General features: G+C 40.5%; 1 protein-coding gene across 1 annotated transcript; it reads left to right on the top strand.

The window, feature by feature from the left end:
• The first annotated feature begins 15548 nt into the window (after window positions 1-15548).
• On the top strand, window positions 15549-22196 carry BMP10 (bone morphogenetic protein 10). The gene is made up of 2 exons (XM_033239291.1): window positions 15549-16041; window positions 20492-22196. Exons 1-2 carry the CDS (start codon window positions 15708-15710, stop codon window positions 21430-21432), a joined length of 1275 nt encoding a protein of 424 aa, XP_033095182.1. The 5' UTR covers window positions 15549-15707; the 3' UTR covers window positions 21433-22196.
• The last annotated feature ends 345 nt before the right edge of the window (window positions 22197-22541 follow it).

The following is a 22541-nucleotide window of genomic DNA, read 5'->3' as shown; positions in this document are numbered from 1 at the left end:
GAACCACTTGATTCCATCTTGTGACGAATACTCTTCCCCAAAGTTCTGTCATTCTAATCCACCACCCTGGAAGTTTTGCTTGCAAAATGTGTGCTGGCAGCGGCTTCTGCAGCTATTTCAGAATCCTGACATCTATCGATGCCCTTTGGGCAATGGAATGATACAAGTCGTTCTCATAAGTCATTGGTATCAAAGGGCAATGCTAAGTTTTTACAGAACATTTTGGGAAGAGCATCATGAAGACGCCCACAAATGCTATCGGGCACCGCCTGCAGCACGAGCGGACTGTTCGGTGAGAGGCGAGATAGAGAGGAGCGTGACAGGGGATGAGCATGTGCAGCATGACTAAAATTAGTTTCCAATCTGAGATCTTCATTTCTGCCATCTCTGGAACAGCCATCATCATCCACATTTTTCCCCATACATGGCCCATTCCGAAATAATCCTCATTCAGAGGTCTAAATGTCAACTGCTCTGAAAAAAGGTTCTGAAATGATGATGATGAATGAATGTGTAACATTTCAAGCAGATACTCTGTGGAATCTTATCACCACTGCCAGAAAGCAGCCAGCAAGAGAACCATGGCCATATACTGAAGCACGGCCTGGTTTCTGGCCTTGTAAAGCGATGTCTCGAATGTGTGTCTGCAGGTTGATACCTCATCTCATTGACAGCTTTCCATCCTGACCTGAAGTTCTCCAGGTTTCCCAGTGTTGCATGTAGGTAGCCCCATTCCCTGGGACAGTCAGAGATTGGACTGTTTAACCCAAGGGGAAAAACTGTCTCCTGGAGACACAGAGCACAACGCTCTTCATCTGTTGTACAGACCCAAGGATTTCCCCCAAAGTTCTACTGGAGAAAGGCAAGGATTTCCCCCAAAATTCTACCGCAGACAAGAGAAGTCATTGTATATTTAAGGCCTCACAAAGTCTTACATTACAATTATAAGAGGATAAAGTCTAGAAGTTATACTAAATGACTCAAAAAATGGCTCATGTGATAACACTCTGAGATTCACTTGAAGAGTTTGAAGGAAGTTTTAAAAGAAAATGTGAAAGTGGAAAAATTCTAATTTTAAATTTTATTTTATATAACATCAAAAATATATGTGGAGTAAAATTATTAAGTAAAATAAATAAACATTTGACTCTTTCATCTACATCCTTAAATGGGATATATATATATATAAAATTCCACAAAATCTCTCTCTCTCTCTTTTTTAATCTTTTATTGGGAAAATGAGGGAATCATCTTATTTGGGGGTATATATGGAACTTAAGAAATATTTGTAGAGTAGTATAGGGAAGAGTCAGGTGTCATTTATATGAGAGAGAATTGGATGTTTTGGTATCTCATTTTGCCTGATTATTGATTTTAATTTTAAAAATACTGTCAGCAAAAATTCTATATAATATTAAAATCTGCATTAAGTGTCTGAAATTATTAAAACCATTAACCAACCTACTAAGTCTAATGTTCTGATGCTACCCAGCATGTTTTCCATTTGAAAATAATCCCTTGCCTAATTCCTTATTTGCTTTAGCTTAGACCTAGTTTAATTGTGAGACCTCAGCCCCAATTCTCATGACAACTGGAAGGGGTATTTGACAAGAGTGTTATCTAGGAAGAATCATTTCAGCATTTGGGGTTTTGGTTTCCCAATTTATATAAAAGATGATTTTTTTCTGCCTCCCCTATTCTTTTGATTACTGTGAGGGTCAGATGGCATGAACGTGAACTCTTCAAAGAGTGGTGTACTAACCAAGATTTCTTTCCATGTGTGTGTGTGTGTGTGTGTAATATATACATATATATTAAACATATAAAACACATAACATACATTTTAATAACCTGAAACACTCCAAGCATATATTTAGAAAGAGAGGGAGAGAAGGTGGAAGGAAGGAGGTAAGGGAAGAAAGGAGAAAGAAAGGGAGAAAGGAAAGGAGAATAGGAGGAAGAGAGGACACAGCAGATAAACTATTCATAATCCCGTATTATCAAGGTTGTAAATTCCCATACTCTTTCTCCTTTACTGTGCCTCTGTTGACTATGGTCATTTCATTCACATCCACATATCCATGAAAGGACAGGCTGCAGGATATCTCAGATTTCTCCTGCTTTTGCAACCTGCAGTTTTTTTATTAACCTTATTTTATAGTGTTTTCCTTTGGCAAACACAGGTGCAAAAGGAATGGGGATTTAGTTGGAGTTCAGGATTCGACCTTCTCTTCTATAGTGTATTTTTTTAAGAAAATATAATAAGCTTTATTTATAATATTTAACAATGATATTTAAGTGATAATGTTTAAAATTTCTATATAAACTGTTGGATACTCAGCATGTTTCAAATATACAACCTTATCTGATCCTCAGTAATCTCTGTTAGTTTCTAGCTGTTACATTCCACAGTGGCATTGGTATTGTATGCTTCAACCTCATTGTCGTTAAAATATACTTTTACAAACTTGCCTGAGAATCCAACCACCAGTATAATAACATAATGAGAAAATGTGTTCTGAGTTCCAAACAGCTGGCTAACAAATGAGTACCCAGAAGTCAAAAGTTGTATGGCATTTTCTAATAGCTACATTAGCCAACATAAATCAATTGTCCTATTCCAATGGATGGAATTCTTTCATTAAATGAGAATTAGCTATGTATTCATTTAATTGTTTAAATGACTTTTTCTAAGCAGTTTTCAAGAGCATCTGAATCACTTACAGATTAGTGCATGATAAAAGACACAGTAGATACTAAATTTCAAAACCAGATGCCATTTAAAAGGGAGAATAAACAATTAAAAGCCTGGAGCTGAATAAATGTGCACATCATAATAATGATTATTAGAACTAAGGCTTTTTATGCCAACCACTGTTATCCTCACTTCTCATGATAACGATTATTAGAACTAAGGTTTTTTATGCCAACCACTGTTATCCCCACTTCATAGATAATAAAAATACAAGTTTTGAGGGGTAAGAAAAACCACCTAATCAGAGCAAGGTTCAAGTTTTCTGACCAAAGAGTAACACTCTGAAGAGTAGAAAACCCTATGTTAGATTGTGTCTGATCCTGGCAGTACATTTTAAATGATATTTTTGGGTTATGAAGGTGAAAAGATAAATATTCAAAGTTTTAAAAAATTTTCCTGAGAATAGAAAGAACAGAAATTTCTCTACAGATTTCATTCACAGCTGAAGTGGGAACACCACTTTGCTGCCTGGATAATAAGTATTGAAGTTGCTGTAAAGGAGACCCCCCAAAGATTGACAGCTTGTTGAGAGCCCTGTGGATGAAGTTACCTTCCTTGGAACATGGAAACAAGTGGACTGTGTGTGCACAGTAAGAGAGTGTATAGGCTTGGTCGATGATGGGACAGGATTGACAGAGGGTCCTGGAGAGGAACAGATGGAAGAAGTCTGAGAAGTGCCAGTTAAAAAAGAGTGGAGACAATGTTAAAACATTTGGCCAAGGAACCTGAGACGTTCTTTGCTCTAGAAAAACTCTTGAGTGGGTGACACTGGAACCTGGCATCTTCTACAGTAACAATTCAGTAACGAAAGAACTCTTTTCTACAGAGAAATTGATCTCTCCTTGGTTCTGTACCAAGAAAAGAGTAGCAAGTAGCAAAGGAAATAAAGCAGGAACCAATCTTTACATTTTCCCTGCAAGAACCACTGTCTCTCCAAGGCCTCCTCTCTCTGGTCCTTGGTAGCCTCCTTCCCAGCTGTCCGCCCTGTCTTCTCACCATTTCACTCACTGTAAGGACCTTGTCATCTGGGAACTTGACTGCTTCCAGTGCTACAGATCATCTATTTTCTTCATTCGGATGCTCAGCTTATGGACAAGTAGCTCACAGCACTTGCCAACGTCCCTTTGATCCTTTAGGCACAGTTTATTTTACTACTCAGTTTTACAATATTTCTTCAGTGTTGCTGAAATTCAAAGTAGAATTGACTTCAATAATTATGGAAACGACTCTAGTCCTTGTATAGACTGGTTAAGATTCTTAAAGAGTTGCTTAAAATTTATGCAATGTTTCATTGAATTTTAAGGGGGAAATAATATGTTTTAGTGCTATTTATAAATGTTGGAATTGATACATGTCTTGAATTGTATCACTAAGTAAAAATGTTGGTGCTAATAATAAAGTATAAATATATATGATATATTGTTACTATTAAAACTCTATACTAATTCCTCTCTTGAACTTTATTTTCAGCATATTTATCTCCTTCACGTATTGACCTAGCTGTTCCATTTTCAGTTCAAACATGCTAAGCCAAAAATTTCCTCCAACCACCTCTTAGACCACCACTTTTCAAATTTTTATATTTTAAATGAAAAGTAAATTAAAAGCTATGTTTTTACGCATTTCTAATCCACTTGCTCAGTCTCTCCTTAGCAACTTGGCCTCTGGAGTCAGACTTCCTGTGTTAAAATCCCAGATCTACTATTTAGTAAGTGTTCTGCAATGTGTATATTATTTTATTTCTTTGAGCCTCGGTTTCCTTAGGTGTGAAATACTGTTTGACTTACTGAATTGTGAGAATTAAAATAGCATTTTTAGGCACATAGTAATTTATTTTTGCTGCTATCATTACTATAATTATCATCATTATTATTGTTACCTCTACCCCATTCTTGCATTTTTTTTTTTTTTTGCTTTGTTTTGTTTTGTTACAAGGTCTCACTGTCTTCTGGGCTGGAGTGCAGTGGCACGGTCACAGCTCACAGCAGCCTCAACCTCCTGTGCCCAAGCAGTCCTCCCACCTCAGCCTCTCAAGTAGCTGGGACCACAGGCATGTGGCACAATGCCTGGCTAATGTGTGTGTGTGTGTAGACAGAGTCTCACTATGTTGTCCAGGCTGGGCACTTTTTATTTTTAACCAAATTACTTTGCCTTTTAATTCACAGAGGAAATTGAGAATATTAAGAATGATGTTTCTCAACTTCTTCCTCTACCACTTCATCTATCTTTTCCTCTCTCCCGCAATTACAGACAAAGGTGCTCCCCTTCTTCCGGCTTCTCCTCTTCCCCCAACTGTATTCTCTCAGCCATGTCTTCACTCTATCAAATCAGCCCCTCTTGGGGAAGTAGAGTGTGTTTAACTGAAAGACTGGGCTTAGGGATTGAACAGAGCTGGTGTTGATCTTGGATCTTCCTCTTCCTGGCTCTCTGACCAGCACCCTCATTTGTAAAACAGAGATGATGGTAGCACCTATGTCGTAGGGTTTAGGGGAGAATTGGATGAGATAATGACCATAAAGAATGGGGCTCAGTGCCTGGCACAGAGTAGGACTTGAATAAATGGTAGCTTTTTATTGTTATTTTGGTTAGTATTGCAGACCCTTCCTTGTTAGTCTAGTGCCACTGTGCTTTACACAGGGTAGGTGCTTAATAAACATTTGTTCTAGTGGTGGTGAAGGATGAATTATTAGCCATGATAAGTTGCCCCTGGCTGGGGCTCAAGATTCCTGGCTCCTCTCAGAGCTGCCTGACATCACCACCACAAGTTCCAGAGAACAGCATTTATGTAGAAAGGGGACACTCCAGAAAAAGTCATTTTATTTCTATGAGGATTTTGCCCCAAACCCAATATGGTCTTCTGATGAGGAACTAGACTTTTTCTTTGGCTATAAGCAGATTCAAAGTGTAGAACCCAAGGACAGCAGCTGTTTACTTATCTCTTTTCTCGAGGACAATACTCCAATCAATTTAATAAGAAAGACAACTTTAAAGTAAGCACAGTAGGAAAAAAAGAAACAGTACAAAGAAGTTCCTCTTGAAGGCTTTGGGGCAGGACCATTGGGATGGGGGAGGGATGAGCCTTCTTAATTGAAGGATGCCCTGACCGTCTTTGTTTCATCAGCCACTTGGAGGAGCAGGATTCTCATGGGTCAAGTCCTGGCCAGTATTCCCCACTGTCCCAAAAAGAAATAGCCAGAGAAAGAACCTTGATATTTTCAAAGAGAGGATGGTGAGTGGGTGTGGAGTGGGGCAGAAGATGGATGGCAAGAGGAAAGAGATGCAAGTTCCTTAGGGATGAGAATGCACTTGCAGTTTTGGGGAAGCTTGTGACATTTAGGAAGGCTAATATCCTGTATTTAAATGTAGATTCCCTTGGTTATATTTAAGCTTAATTCTCTGTGGAGTACCTTGGAAAACTGGAAGCAGACAAATATGCCATAGTGCCATTTGCAAAGGTGCACTTTTGTTTATTGATTTGTTGAGCATGTGCTATGTCTCAAGCCTTAAGCTAGTTTGCGGGGATACATGAATGGAACACAGCCCCTGCCCTTAAGTTGTGCATGGTATTTGAGAAGACGGACATTCTAACCTTATCTCAGGGAAGCTGATAAAACTCAGAAGTATGTCAACCATGCAACAGAGAATGACCATTCTTGTGCCTGGAATAACAGCTTGGGGATGCAGATTTTGGAATTCTTTTTATCACAGATTTGGTCATTTGGCTTTATTACAAAATTCACTTGGGTGTTTTATCTTAGCTAGGGCGATGATTGCTGTGTGGCAAGAATGGTACAATAGAATCAAGGTAACTGCAAAAATCTTCTGGAAAAAAACCCCTACATTTTCTGAGAATTCAGCTACCCAAGTTCCATTTAGCTGTCTGGTTGGCTATTTAAAGAATTCTGTTGTTATCCTTCACTAGAATCCCTTTTAGGTGCTGTTATCCCAACTGCACAAAATCCCCAGGGATAATTAACCAATGAGTCCTAAACACATAGGCCTGACAGATAATTCACTAATTTTGGAGGGCATGTGAAGGACCACATAAACGGCTTTGGTTCCCTGGACTTCCACACAATGTAAATTGCACCAGAACAAGCTTAATTGATGGCACTTATCTAAAATTCACTTTGTCATTTTCCAGCCACATATTCACAATGCTTTGTAAGGTTTGCTTAAGCAAAATTGCAGTCTTATGACATCATATGATTAGAATGGGACTTGACTCTTGTAATCTGACCTTTTCCCATTGAATGGAAGAAAGAAAAAGAGATTTTCTTGGGGGATAACTTAGCCTTTTAAGGCAGACGTGACCGTCTCTTTCTTTTTAGGAACCAGAAGGCTGTTTCTGTAAATAGATTTACCAACATTACCTAAAGCTGAAGATGGCCCATGGCTTCAAGTTTTTTTCCCTTTCTTCTACGCATGGCATTTAAGGAAGATGTGTCACATGTAGACACTGGTTTCACAAAGAAATGTATGATGCCCAGCAACAGGGCTGTCACGACACACTTAAGCTATCACTCTGATACAGAAGATCTTCTCCAAGAAACCCTTTTGGCATGCAACTTTCTGAACTTGTCAAGTGAAAGTCAGCAGAAAAGTGGCTGCCCATTGATAAGACAGGTCCCAGTTATTTCTCCCTCCTTCCTTCCCTCTTCCTGCAGCATGTCAAAGGCCAGCCCGGCTGAACTCTGACAGTCCTTTCATATTTGCAAGCTGATAATTCTAAGGTATAGGGTTTGACTTAGTGGGTCATAAAACTGGGGAGGAAGGGGTTACTCCTGTAACATTCCACATGGCTTACAGTCTCAGACTGGCACAGACATTTGCAGACTGATTTGGCTGAGATGAATCTTTTTGATAAAACCACGTTTCTTTTTCTTTCAGGTGTATTCATCTTCATGTAGTAGTCACTTTCCAAGTTCAATACCATGAGTGTGATTTGTCTTGACCTTCCAGCTCTCTAGACACTGTCCTGGGGGTGATCATTTGAAGAGGGGATGTGTGTTTTTTCTTTGAAATGTGTGTATGCTGAGTTCTACTGACAGGTAATTTTATTTTCTTAATGAAAAAAAAAAAAAACGAAGAAAAAAGAAAAGGGACTCGTGTTTTGCCTATTCTTCTGGGGAAATAGGACAGAACACTTGAAATTGGATCTGTCCTAGGAAATCTCAAAATGTTAGAGAGTTCGTTCAGCTTTCAGGGAAACCACTGTTAATAGCTAGTACAGAGAGGCCCATCAACACACTCAAATTATGTGATAATCGTAATATGGTCAAGGATTATGCCATGCCCTATTCACCTTCTCAGAGTCCAACCCAATGGACTGTAAGTCTAACAAACGCTGTTTAGAGAACTAGGAATGAGCGGTGGCAAGAGTGTGAATTTGGATCCCCAAGTTTCCCCAGCAGTGCGAATTGAGGCAACTCATTTAATCCTTTGTACTTCAGTTTCATCTGTAAAATGGAGAAACAAATGCCTTCTTACACCGTGAAGCGCAGACAGTGAGCATGAAAGGCAGACACATGGTGCAATTCAGTGTAGGGCCCTGGGGTTATTCCTCTCTCCTAGTCCACACGAACATGCTAGGAAAAGCCAACATTCCAAGGAACATGGCTTTTGATGGCTGTTCATGGGAGTGAAATCAAACAATTTGAAATCTGTTAATTTCTTCGCTGAAATAATTGCACTTATTCACATCTCTTACTTTTTCCTCTAGGCTGCTTTCCAGATCTGAGTGTCTTGTGAGGCGTGAATGGCAGCTTATCTTGCTGAGAGTGTGGAATAAACCCTTAGCAGCCTCTGGTGTTAAAGGGCTTGACTTATCTCGGTGTGGTGGCAGAGTGCCCTGGCTGGGTTTACTTCTTTGTCTTTGCACTCTGTGTTGTTGCTTAGCACAGCTGTCAAACACCTCTAGTGATTCTAAGAGCACACTGACGGACAGTCGATTCCACTCCGGGATATCCTAGGTTAGTGGGCATTTTCATTTTTAGCATTTACTTCTTAAGAAGCACATGCAAAAAAGATTTTGTTAGCTTTAAGAACTATGAATATATTACTTAAAATACAGATAATATAATCATAATCTTGTCTGTAACATGTAAAAGTTGCCTCTGTGCTTTAAATGTGTTTCTAAAAGGAGGGTAAGTGAAACGATCATGATTTAAAATATAATTAGAAGCTGGGTGTGGTGGCTCATGCCTATAATCCCACCTTTGGGAGACTGAGGTGGGCGGATCACTTGAGGTCAGAAGCTCGAGACCAGCCTAGCCAACATGCTGAAACCCTGTCTCTACCAAAAAGTACAAAAATTAGCAGGGCGTGGTGGCACATGACTGTAGTCCCTGCTATTTGGGTGGCTGAGATGGGAGGATTATTTGAACCCAGGAAATGGAGGTTGCAGTGAGCTGAGAGAGCACCACTGCACTCCAGCTTGGATGATAGACTGAGACCCTGTATCAAAAAAAATAAATAAATTAAAAAATTAAAAAAAAATGTAACTGGGGTACTCACTATTTCAGGAAACTCTTGGTGAAGTTTTTTGTGAAGCTAGTAATAATTTTTTTTTGCTACCTTGGAATTTGATAGATAATATCAGTGTACATACTTTTTCTAATGTGCACTGTCCTTTTCTCCTTTTTTTTTTTTTTTGGTGTGTGTGTGGAAATGGGGATAAGATAATCATTTATTTCCTTGTTAACCTCTATGGTTGGAGATAGTACATGCAGTATCCATTCTCAGGCAAAAGAAACACTTCTCCCAGGATTTCTCCAAGACAAAGTTTCAAAGTTGTTCTTTCATATGAAGTCCCAGATCTATCTGGATTTGATTTTTGCATAAAGTACAAAGTAGTCAATTGATATTTCCCATAAATGATCCCCACATTATTCGTGAAATCATCTTTTTTCCCACTGATATGCAATGTCAGGTATTCTATGTCAATTTTTTGCATTTTTGTGAGTCCTTTTCCAGGTTCTTTTTTAATTTATTGATCTGTTCCTACACCAAAGCCACACTATCTTGATGATTACTGATTTTTAATCGATTTTAATATTTGGTAAGAAAATTCTCCTATTTAATTCTTCTCTAAGAGTACCCTTACTTAATTTTAATCCTTTGTTCCTTCATATAGCTTTTAGAATCATCTTTTCAAGTTCTATAAAAAGTCCTGTTAGGATTGTGATTGATATTGTATTGAATTTATATATTGACTAAGGGATTTTTTACATCTTTATTATATTGTCTTCTTATCCATTGACTTGAATATTGTTGCATTCATGCAAGTCTCCTTTCCTGTCCTTCAATAAATGTTTTTGCTCTTGGACACCATGCTTTACATGGGCTGAGTCATTTCATATCGTGTGTGGGAGCCAACACAATACTAAAACAGTGTTTCCCAGCCCAAACTATGCCTTTTTTCAAGGTGATAATCTACATGCTCTGTTGCATCTCTCAGGAATGAGTGGAAGAGAACAGCAGAAGAGAGAGCCTCCAAGGCTCAACCACAATCCCTAGAGTCAACCAGCACAAGCATTCGCAAGGATGTGGAACAACACAAACTCTTGCTGGGAGACACAGGATTGGGAAAACCATTTTTGAAAACAATTTGGCATTACGTAAAATTGTTGGAGTCTTTTCTGACTACCAACCAGTAATTCTATTCTGATATTTACTCTTACTAAATAAAGTCTAGACTTGCACTGTCCAATATGGTGGTTACTAGCTACTTGTGACTATTTAAACATAGATATAAATTAATTAAAATTAAAAGAAATTTAAAAATTCAGTTCCTCAGTTGTACTATCCACATTAAAATGCTCAGTATCCACATGGAGCTCCAGTGGCTGCTGCACTGGACAACTTAAATAGTGGATATTGGCCAGGCGCAGTGGCTCAAGCCTGTAATCCCAGCACTTTGGGAGGCCGAGACGGGCGGATCACGAGGTCAGGAGATCGAGACCATCCTGGCTAACACGGTGAAACCCCATCTCTACTAAAAAATACAAAAAACTAGCCAGGCGAGGTGGCGGGCGCCTGTAGTCCCAGCTACTCGGGAGGCTGAGGCAGGAGAATGGCGTAAACCCGGGAGGCGGAGCTTGCAGTGAGCTGAGATCCGGCCACTGCACTCCAGCCCGGGAGACAGAGCGAGACTCCGTCTCAAAAAAAAAAAAAAAAAATTAAATAAATAAATAAATAGTGGATATTTCTTTTATAACAGAATGTTCTATTGGATTATGTCTCCTAGAGAATCTCTTTTTTTTTTTTTTTTTTTTTTGAGATAGAGTCTCACTCTGTTGCACAGGCTGGAGTGCAGTAGCGTGATCTTGGCTCACTGCAACCTCCGCCTCCCGGGTTCAAGTGATTCTCCTGTCTGAGCCTCCGGAGTCCCTGGGATTACAGGCATGCGCCACCACGCCCGGCTAATTTTTGTATTTTAGTAGAGATGGGGTTTCACCATGTTGGTCAGGCTAGTCTTGGACTCCTGACCTCATGATCCGTCCACCTCGGTCTCCCAAAGTGCTGGGATTAGGCGTGACCCACATCGTCTGGCCGAGAATCTCTTAACTAGAAAATAACAGTAATATTATTCACTGTAGTACTGTATATAATGAGAAAAAAAGAAACAATGTCTCTATCAACAGTATAATGTACAAATAAATTTTTATGTATTTATAAAGCTGACAACTATTCAGTGAAAATCAATGAACTCCGCTACACGCATCAACACGTGTGCATTGGAAAAATCCTGTGGAGTGCAAGAAAGTAAGTCTTGGAAGAAAACATGTAACATGACTCAATTCATATATAAGTTAAATGGGCAAAACCTGCCATATAGCTTGTTAAATTTTTTTTTATTATTATCACACCTGGTCCTGAGACCGTAGCAGGAGTAATGTAATGCTTCTGAAGTGAGATCCAAGGTAGAGAGGGTTCCACGAAACTAGAGTCATGTTCAAAGACCTCCTGACTTCATTGGCCTACTTTTCATTCAGGATAATTTTATTGGTTGCATTTATTCAGGGGCTGTGCACTACTCACAGGAAACAGCAGAATTCACCAGGATGTTGTCCAGTGACTCTGACCATGTCTGGATCCCAGACCCTTTGAGAATCCAATGAAGTTCAATGTTAGATTCTTTACGTTTGTACAGTTATGGAACTAGTTTAAAAAACTGGCCCAGGCCGGGCGCAGTGGCTCAAGCCTGTAATCCCAGCACTTTGGGAGGCCGAGACGGGCGGATCACGAGGTCAGGAGATCGAGACCATCCTGGCTAACATGGTGAAACCCCGTCTCTACTAAAAATACAAAAAAACTAGCTGGGCGAGGTGGCGGGCGCCTGTAGTCCCAGCTACTCGGGAGGCTGAGGCAGGAGAATGGCGTAAACCCGGGAGGCGGAGCTTGCAGTGAGCTGAGATCCGGTCACTGCACTCCAGCCCGAGCGACAGAGCAAGACTCCGTCTCAAAAAAACAAAACAAAACAAAACAAAAAACTGGCCCAGAACTTTGCAAATCAGAGGTTCTGGAGCATTTTGCAGTGGGGTTGAAAAGCATGATGTGTAGTTAATATTTTGCTTTCCACATGTATGGGTTCTTTCAAAACGTCTAAACATACCTTTTACATCTTTGGTTCATGAAACTGTAATCCCCATCCACTCTGAATGAACCGTAACACATTCCAGATGAGAAGGATACAAAATAATGAGATAACTGCAAAAGAATAGAAGGAATTGCATCCAGAAAGATCATAATAGGGGTAGGAATGTAGAGACATTTGGATCTTTTAGGGTCAGATGAGAGTCATCAGAAAAAGCCTCTAGAGAAAAACATGGGGATAAAGAGACTCTGCAGCTAAGATGTGAGATGTCTCAGGCCTGGAAGAGGGAGGAAGCTTATGTCCCCTTCCTCCAAGCATGAAGCCAGCCTCCTTCGTTGTCCACCCAGCACAGGTATGAGTTTAAGATCCTTCACCAAGCATGCATCTCAAGACACTCTGATATCTTGAGATATCTGAGATATGGCTATAGTCATTTTCCTATTGTATCTCTTAATCATCCCTAAATGTAAACATGGATCCAAATATTTAACTCTATAGTTTTCTAACACCAAGTACAGGGAAGCCAGTGAAGTCTCTGTTAATGTTTTTATGCCCGATAATGTAAAGAACTAGAACTCTGCAACATGGGATGCATGGTTCTCCCTGTGACCTTTGAAACCAGTGTGCTCAGGGGTTACAAGTACCACCACTTACACTGCTGTCCTGTGGCAGTTACACGCACATGCCTACCATTCAGAGTTTTGGAGTGTGCGTTGACATCTGTGTGTGTGTGAAGATAAATGGGTGCTTGTTTGGATGCAGGACATGATACAGGGCATTGCTGGTATGCTGTCAGAAACCCCATGTTAAAACAAGCCACCCAAAGGACGGCTTCTGGCCCTTGGAGTCACTCACTCACTTGTGGGACTGTGTCTCCAGTCTACAATTGTCTTTTTACTATGGGAGCAGAAAGTTTGAATCAAAATAGAACATTGAATCAAAATCAGCAACTATTAAACAAATGGACAATTAACAACTATTAAACAAAATATCGTTCCTTCTATGGTAATTTAAAAAAATGACTGTAACATTGTACATTTTAGGAGGAAAAAGAATCAAAAGATGACTAGAAACCTAAGTGAGCCTGGAGAAAAAGCTAAGTGGAAACATTGTAGCTAGTCGATGAGAATGAACATAGGAAAATTTAACTTAGAAACTGGGAAAGGATTCCAGTGAACCAAATATCTCGACACAGCCCTGGGAACACAGCACCAGGACGCGTGAGTAATGGCGAGCGCTGAGCAAGTCAGAAAGATGCCATACCGCCTCAATGGGAAAAACATCCCCTGGGCTTGTCCACAGGGCTGCACCACGGCTGCTGCTGTCACTAGTTAGGATGGAAAATGTGATGAAACTGATTTGTCTTTCCTAATCTGGACACGCACCTGATTCTACCATTTTTATTTTCAAGACCAAGGCATTTGGCGTTTTTTGTGTGCCTGATAATGTTGTTTGCCAAGTATATTAGCCAGGGTTCTCTAGAGGGACAGAACTAATAGGGGATGGAGATATATATATATATATATATATATGAGTTTATTAAGTATTAACTCACGCCATCACAAGGTCCCACAATAGGCCGTCTGCAAGCTGAGGAGCAAGGAGAGCCAGTCCAAGTCCCCAGACTGAAGAACTTGGAGTCCCATGTTCAAGGGCAGGAAGCATCCAGCATGGGAGAAAGGTACAGGCTGCAACTCTAGGCCAGTCTAGTCTTTTCACGTTTTTCTGCCTGCTTTATATTCTAGCCATGCTGGCGGCTGATTAGATGGTGCCTACCTAGATTAAGGGTGGGTCTGCTGTAATCCCAGCACTTTGGGAGGCCGAGACGGGCGGATCACGAGGTCAGGAGATCGAGACCATCCTGGCTAACACACTGAAACCCCGTCTCTACTAAAAATACAAAAACTAGCCGGGCGAGGTGGCGGGCGCCTGTAGTCCCAGCTACTCCGGAGGCTGAGGCAGGAGAATGGCATAAACCCGGGAGGCGGAGCTTGCAGTGAGCTGAGATCCAGCCACTGCACTCCAGTCCGGGCGACAGAGCGAGACTCCGCCTCAAAAAAAAAAAAAAAAAAAAGGGTGGGTCTGCCTTTCCCAGCCCACTGACTCAAATGTTAATCTCGTTTGGCAACACCCCCACAGACACACCCAGGATCAATACTTTGCATCCTGCAATCCAATCAAGTTGACACTCAGTATTAACCATCACACCAAGCTTTTGCTGGAGCCTCTTGATGACAATTTTGAGTCAGAAGGATGATTTGGCAGAGATGCTGGTCATATTAACAATTCATTGCACAGGTGGAGGACCTGAGGTCCATATCCAACTGCAAATTTCTGCCTGCCTCCAGGATGATCTGGGGATGTGCTGGCCTCTCAGCATTATTGCCCATGCCCTAGTCTGGTGGAATTGTGTTTAAAAGTGTGATGGTTTTATTCTTCATAAGAATCAGACTGCCTTGATTCAAATTGTGACTCCATCACTTTGCAGGTTTGTGGCCTCAGGCAAGCTATGGAACTTCACTGACCCGTATATGTGATAGAGATAATGATAGGGTTATTACAGGAGCACACCTGATGATAGATGTAAAGCACTCAGTATAATGCCTGTTTGTAGGAAGCATCTAATACATTTTAGTTGCCGCTATAACTAAGCACTTGCCTCTTTTTCACATGCCATTTTAGCCAGATCAAATAGTAGGAAAAAAGGCTATCAATCATGAAGTTTATACTTTCCTGTTTCTAAAAAGGTACACTTCTAAAAACTTATGTAATCCATTTACAGCTATTAACTTAAACTTGAAAAGTTTGGGTATTTGGTCTGTCTTCAGAAGTGTTTATCTGAGGATGTAAGCCCTACCACTCAAATTACTATGTATCACCATTGATGTGCATTATGTTGATTCTTATACCTATTATACGCATGTGTGAAACTAAGCCCCATAAAAACAGAATTGAGGCATTCCTGCTGAAAGGAAGTGAATTGAAGGGAAGAGAAGCAGAGCCTTTGCAAAGAGAAAATTGTCCTATCTTTCAACCAGTGTCAGAATGTGGAAATGTTTACAAAATGCTCATTAAAAGAAATAGGGATTGCAAGATAGAAACAAATTGTGGTGCACAAGTTTACACTAGGGAGATAAGAAAGGCTAGGCCCCTACAGGGGATTTTGTTATCCAATTACTGCAACCTGACTTTTAGGGGGAGAGGAAGAGTGGTAGGGGGAGGGAGAGAGAGAGGAAGAGTTTCCAAACTTGTCTCCAGTGACAGGAGACATTTACGCTCCACAAGATAAAACTGCCACTTAGAGCCCAGGAGAGCTAAACCTTCCTGGCTTGGCCTAGGGGCTCGAGCGGAGTCATGGGCTCTCTGGTCCTGACACTGTGCGCTCTTTTCTGCCTGGCAGCTCACTTGGTTTCTGGCAGCCCCATCATGAGCCTAGAGCAGTCTCCTCTGGAAGAAGATATGCCCCTTTTTGATGATGTTTTCTCAGAGCAAGATGGTGTCGACTTTAACACACTGCTCCAGAGCATGAAGGATGAGTTTCTCAAGACACTAAACCTCTCTGACATCCCCACGCAGGATTCAGCCAAGGTGGACCCACCAGAGTACATGTTGGAACTCTACAACAAATTTGCAACAGATCGGACGTCCATGCCCTCTGCCAACATCATTAGGAGTTTCAAGAATGAAGGTAAGGTTTTGCTGATGAAATTTGGCTTGGATTTTTTTGAAGACATGATAAGTAAATTTACAATGCATGGGAATGATATAGGCAAGGCTAAATACATCTATATAAGGATGTTAAATACATATGGATACACAAAAACAAGGCACATTTTGGTCTATACCATTTATATAGTCATTTCAGAACCTCAATAAATACTTACAAACATCTTTTAATCCAAAGCCACAAAATATCTATCAATTTGACATCATCATTGCGTCCCGTTAAAAAATGTTAATTTGAACACCAAGTAACACAAAGAATTAATGTTGGTCTACTGCCGTATCTTTGTCATTTTCCAAATAGGCCTTGATTGCCATTTGGGCTTTTAATTAACTAAAAAATTTCTCAACTTCTACTTAGAATACCAACGGTAAAATCAGTCAAAAAACATCAAGTTGTGATTTGTGTTTTGTTCAAACTTTTGATAAGTTTTTATTTTGTGACCTTATTTAAGAAATATTCAAACAGGATGGAAATATATTTTAAAGATTCTTCCTAAGGCTGTGTTGTTTGATGTGTCATGTACATCCTTAAAGCACTGTTTACAGTTTCCAGGAAGTGTGGATGGCCCATTAATCATCCAGCTCATCATTTCCGTCTTTATAAAGAGCAACGTACAAGCTTTGAATTACTGGTGGGAAAAGTGTGTTTTCTTCTCCTCAGTCTTTAAATTTGGTAACTAAATCTAATGAGCTAGCAAGTTATTTATTTTCTATTTTTTATTTTTTGCTTAATATGGTCCTGGTAGGAAAAAAACCCTTGATATCTAAATATCCATGGTAGAAGCTGACAGTCCAAATGAACTAATTTAATATTTGCCAATTATGTTTTTATAGTCACCAAACAGGTATAAAAGAAGCTTCCCATTAATGTTGGCCAGATGTTCTCGAAAGAAGAAAGGTAATAGTGGAGAAATAGCTCAGGGCTTGGAATTTTAAGGGCTGGTTGGCTTAGTGGTTATAAATAATTAGCTGATGACTCAGAGCCTCAATTTCCTCATCTGTAAAGTGGGAGTAATAATACCTACGTAACATAGTTGAGTGACTCAAAAGAGGTTACAGATAAGAAAGCACTCCATTTACTATGAAGTGCTGATCAAACTTCAGGGATTACTAATGAGTTACTTAATATTCTAGGTGCTGGAATAAATGTTGAGTAGTATTCCTTAGTCTCTAAGATATTATCTGCTTTTAAAATTGAGTTGGCTGACAAAATTTCTATTTCATAACATCTTTCTCATGGAAATGGCAAGATGAGATTACAGATTCCTTTTGGAGGGGAGTCTGAATTGAAAATGAACAACCTCCTCCTGTAAGAACCCTCCCTAATACTTCTCAGCACTGAGCCCTAAGTGTCTGGCTCAGGGTGCGGGTGAGAAAATGTTGTTTGCATCCCCCGGAAAAGTAGAAACGTTTTCCGTTCTCACTTCTCTCATAGAGTATCTGGATGATCCAGGTCAGGATGTGGAGTTTACTGTGCTTATTATTACTGGAGATTATTGAGGGCAGGAACACACATCTCTTAGTAAACAAGCCAGCCGCCAGCACCTCGGCCCGTCTGCAGGAAATGTGCAGCCTGAGGACAGAAATCGCACAGGGCACGCCCTGTTGGCTACTATTGCCCCTCTTCTGACTCTTTGAATCTGCTTAGTGCAGCTCCCTAGGAGACAAAGACCAAAAAAAAACTCCAAATCTACATCATCTTGGGAAAAAAAGTGCCACCTCCAAGGTGAAAAAAGCATGCCCTCAATTCCTAGCACTGCTCCTTTATCACCTTGTCAGGGGAAGTCAGTTCTCTGCATCGAAGCTTGATTTCTTCTGATGCAAAATGAGCAGAGAATCAATACCTGCATTATGGGGTCATTGTGAGAACCAGAGAAGATCATGCTTGCAAAGCATCTGGCAAGAGAAATTTGTCAACAAACAGTAGTTCTCTTGCCCTGAGATGTAACTCTTCAGTCTATTGCTTACTGCATTTGCACATGCACAGAACTTCACAGCGAACTTACTTTTTTGAAACAGTCTTATTGAGGTATATTTGACTTATAAAAATATTGGTGTATAAAAGTATAATTGCACATATTTAAAGTGTATAATGTGAAAGGTTTTGACATAGGTAACATTCATTGAAACCATCACCTCAATCAAGATCATGAAAATATCCATTAACACCAAAAGCTTCCTTGTATGCTTTGTAATGCCTTCTTCACACTACATGAGCTCTTATTTTATACTTTTCTCCTGGGTAGAGCAGCCAGCCTACTCCTCCATGTTCCCTGTCCATGGGGAGTCAAGTCTCCTCCCTTCTAAGAGTGGGAGAATAATTCCCAAGCCCAACCCAAGAGCTTAATGATGGATTAAGGTCATGTGTCACGCCCATAAATCAATTTAGTCTGATGCCTAGAATCATCAACTAATCAATATTTTTAAAGCACTACCTCTGTTTAAGTCATCGTAGTAGGACAGAGACATAAAAGGAGTTTTGAGCCATTCAAACCAGGAGGATGGCAATCTAGTTGGGAAAATCCATTCATAAAAAGACGGCTGAAATATAAGGAAGTAAATGACAAAGATCAAAGGAGATATAAAGTGCTCAAATGATTTCAGAGGGGAGGGGAGGGAACTTTCAGATAGAGAAGTAAGGGAGCCTTTTACAGGAGATGTCAGAGCTGGACAGGTGGAGGTGAGGTGAAAGGGCTTTCCAAGGGTCAGAAGAACAAGTGAAAACGTGAAAATTATGGGGAAAAAAGAGTGTTTTGACAGGTGGTAAAGATATCAATGTAGTTGAGACAGAAGGGTTTACAAATCCATTCAATTGTTCACAAATATTATTGAGTAATCACAGTGTTCCATGCACTGTGGAGGATGTAAGGAAGCTATGTCTGATCAGGAGGCTAAGACCCATGTATAGCTGGTCTTGAAAGCCATGCCAGGGAGTTTAAATTCATTCTGGAGGTCAGCATTTCCCATTGGCAGTGTGTAAGATGATTTTAGGTGGTTCCCATAGAAAGCTATGAATCATGTGAAATAATTGTATATTTTTATTAATATGGATTTTTAGCAAACATACATAAATATCACCTCAAATCTCTCCTTTCATGAATGATGTTGCTTAGGAACATCATTCTAAAGTCTAAAATAGATAATAAGTGTAAAATAATTAGATCAAGTTAAAGAAAAATATTAAAAGATTATAATCTGGAACAGGGACTCACTGAGATCATGAATTAAGTATATACTTGGAGAAATGTGGCCAATGATGAGGGAGAACTCCCAATTGGTGGTCCTTAGCATCTTCAGTGCCATGGAGCCCTTTGATAATCTGATGGCAAATGCCTTCAGGGCTTCCTTGTAGACTCATTACCTGAGGCAAGTGTGCAGGAGCTTTGGGCTAACTGTAAAATGTTCAGATAGGAAGTCAACATGATAGTATTTGGAGGTGTCCTTCTAAGCCTAAAGGACTTTTACAGAGTTGATTCATAAACATTATTGAGTGAGTTATATGTGCCACGCTCCATGCCAGGTGCTAGGGGTACAAGACTAAGGCAACCAATCTAGTCCCAGGATTCATTTTCTCCCATTACTCTTTATAGAGGACCATATAGCCAAAAGTCAATTGCTGTGACCCTCTTGGTTTATGGCTGTCTTATTGACCTTGTCAGGCTTTGTTGCCTAGAACAGAAGTCAGCAAGTTTCTTCTGTAAAGGTCCAGACAGATAATAACGATTTTAAGCTTTGCAGGCTGTATGTTCTCTGTTGCGTCTATTTAACTCTGCCATTATAGTGCAAAAGCAGCCACAGACAATGCAAAAACAATGGATGAGGCTGTGTTCCAATAAAACTTTATTTCCCAAAGCAGGTGGCAGGCCTATTTTGGCCCATAGGCTATAGTTTACCAACCTCTGATCTAAATGGAGGTCTTTTAGGAAGAAGAGTGCCCAGCCAACTGTGTGGGGATCTCCACCCACTACAAACACAAATATTAAAAAATCACGAAGTCCTCATCCCTGAAAAGCTTCAAGAAAAGAACAATCACCACATGTCCCATTTGATGGCTCTTTGTTGGTCAGGAAATTTGGGGACTTGCCCACACAATCTCCAAGTTCCCTCCCAGTTCTATAATTCTGTGTCTGATGAGCTATTCAAGCAAGGCTGGTTGAGTTTTATCCCATCCATTAGACCCCCATTTTCCATTTTAGTCTTGGCAACTGAACTCTTTTGGGCATTCTACCACTGACCTTTCTGGATTTCCTGTGTCACAGAATGCTGACATTGTGTTTGTCCTCATTGATCTTCTCCCTTCATTTTTCTGCATTAAGCTTTATGCACGGGAAGGCCTTCTTATTACATAAATAAGCATCTGTTTTTCCCTGAGACCTACTGCAAACCTGATTTTTGCAAATTTCTTTTTTCAGATCTGTTTTCCCAGCCAGTCAGTTTTAATGGACTCCGAAAATACCCCCTCCTCTTCAATGTGTCCATTCCTCACCATGAAGAGGTCATCATGGCTGAACTTAGGCTGTACACACTGGTACAAAGGGATCGTATGATATACGATGGAGTAGACCGGAAAATTACCATTTTTGAAGTGCTGGAGAGCAAAGGGGATAATGAGGGAGAAAGAAACATGCTGGTCTTGGTGTCAGGGGAGATCTATGGAACCAACAGTGAGTGGGAGACTTTTGATGTCACAGATGCCATCAGACATTGGCAAAAGTCAGGCTCATCCACCCACCAGCTGGAGGTTCACATTGAGAGCAAACACGATGAAGCTGAGGATGCCAGCAGTGGACGACTGGAAATAGACACCAGTGCCCAGAATAAGCATAATCCTTTGCTCATAGTGTTTTCTGATGACCAAAGCAGTGACAAGGAGAGGAAGGAGGAACTAAATGAAATGATTTCCCATGAGCAACTTCCAGAGCTAGACAACTTGGGCCTGGATGGCTTTTCCGGTGGACCTGGGGAAGAGGCTTTGTTGCAGATGAGATCAAACATCATCTACGACTCCACTGCCCGAATCAGAAGGAACGCCAAAGGAAACTACTGTAAGAGGACCCCGCTCTACATCGACTTCAAGGAGATTGGGTGGGACTCCTGGATCATCGCTCCGCCTGGATACGAAGCCTATGAATGTCGTGGTGTTTGTAACTATCCCCTGGCAGAACATCTCACACCCACAAAGCATGCAATTATCCAGGCCTTGGTCCACCTCAAGAATTCCCAAAAAGCTTCCAAAGCCTGCTGTGTGCCCACAAAGCTAGAGCCCATCTCCATCCTCTATTTAGACAAAGGCGTCGTCACCTACAAGTTTAAATACGAAGGCATGGCCGTCTCCGAATGTGGCTGTAGATAGAAGAAGAGTCCTGTGGCTTATTTAATAACTGTAAATGTGTATATTTGGTGTTCCTATTTAATGAGATTATTTAATAAGGGTGTACAGTAATAGAGGCTTGCTGCCTTCAGGAAATGGACAGGTCGGTTTGTTGTAGGAAATGCATATTTTCCTCTCTAGTTAAGTCCCTTTCAATCTGTTTTCTCTTTGGACTTGCCATTTCCTGGCAATGCCACCTCCACATTGATTTGAAAACAACTCCTAGGCAAAATACAGTGTCAAAAGACACATACTTGTGTATGTATATTTGTACATACATGAACTTACAGAAATCTTTTGGTTCTATGCAGGCAGATTATACTCATCTACATGCATGACTCACTCAAAAGTGTGCATATTAAAGGCCAATGGTATGTTCTCTGTTACCTCTTCTCTGAGTAAGATTTAAGTCAAGATTATTTGCATCAGGGTTTTAATCATCCTAGGAAGTATTATAATTCCTAAATACTCTGGAAATGTAAATGTAGCTTTTGTCAGTTGAGTTTCTATGGTTGCTCAGAGAGGCAGGGCCTGGCAAAGGATACTTGAAAGGAAGGGTTAATTGATACAGAAACCAAATGGACTCAAGAGGTCTTAGAGGTACAACAGGAAAAACTGAACCCGTGGGGGACCAGTGTGCTCCAGAGGGCAGCTCCTGGTCAAGGCAGGAAAACAGAAGAAACCAGCATGAAATCTGTTCCTGAGACAAAAGGAAAGCAAGGCCATGAGTACCGGCTGTTGCTGCTGCAGAGAGTAGAGGGGTCGGGAGGGCACTTGAAGGGGAGAAAGGGAGAAAGGGAAGAGGATATTCATGCTATCCTTAGAGACTATCCTCAGATGTGTCTGTAAAATCATAACCAATTCTATTTAAAGAATTAAATCTTTTGGACAAAATAGAAGTATCAAAGACTAACAGGAGGAAAATCAGAAGGGATCTGTCTGTTAGAAGATAGGATGTTAATATCTTTCTTCACCTGTTAATGCTGTTCTCTTGTCTCCACACCCCTGCTTTCCTCTGCTCCATCTTTTTTTTTTTTTTTTGAGACGGAATCTGGCTCTGTCGCCCGGGGTTGGAGTGTAGTGGCCGGATC

This window comes from Trachypithecus francoisi, unplaced genomic scaffold (genome assembly GCF_009764315.1).
Source record: "Trachypithecus francoisi isolate TF-2019V2 unplaced genomic scaffold, Tfra_2.0 Lachesis_group17, whole genome shotgun sequence".
NCBI lineage: Eukaryota > Metazoa > Chordata > Mammalia > Primates > Cercopithecidae > Trachypithecus > Trachypithecus francoisi.
The sequence above is the reverse complement of the archived record's forward strand: the minus strand, read 5'-3'. Positions and strand labels throughout refer to the sequence as shown.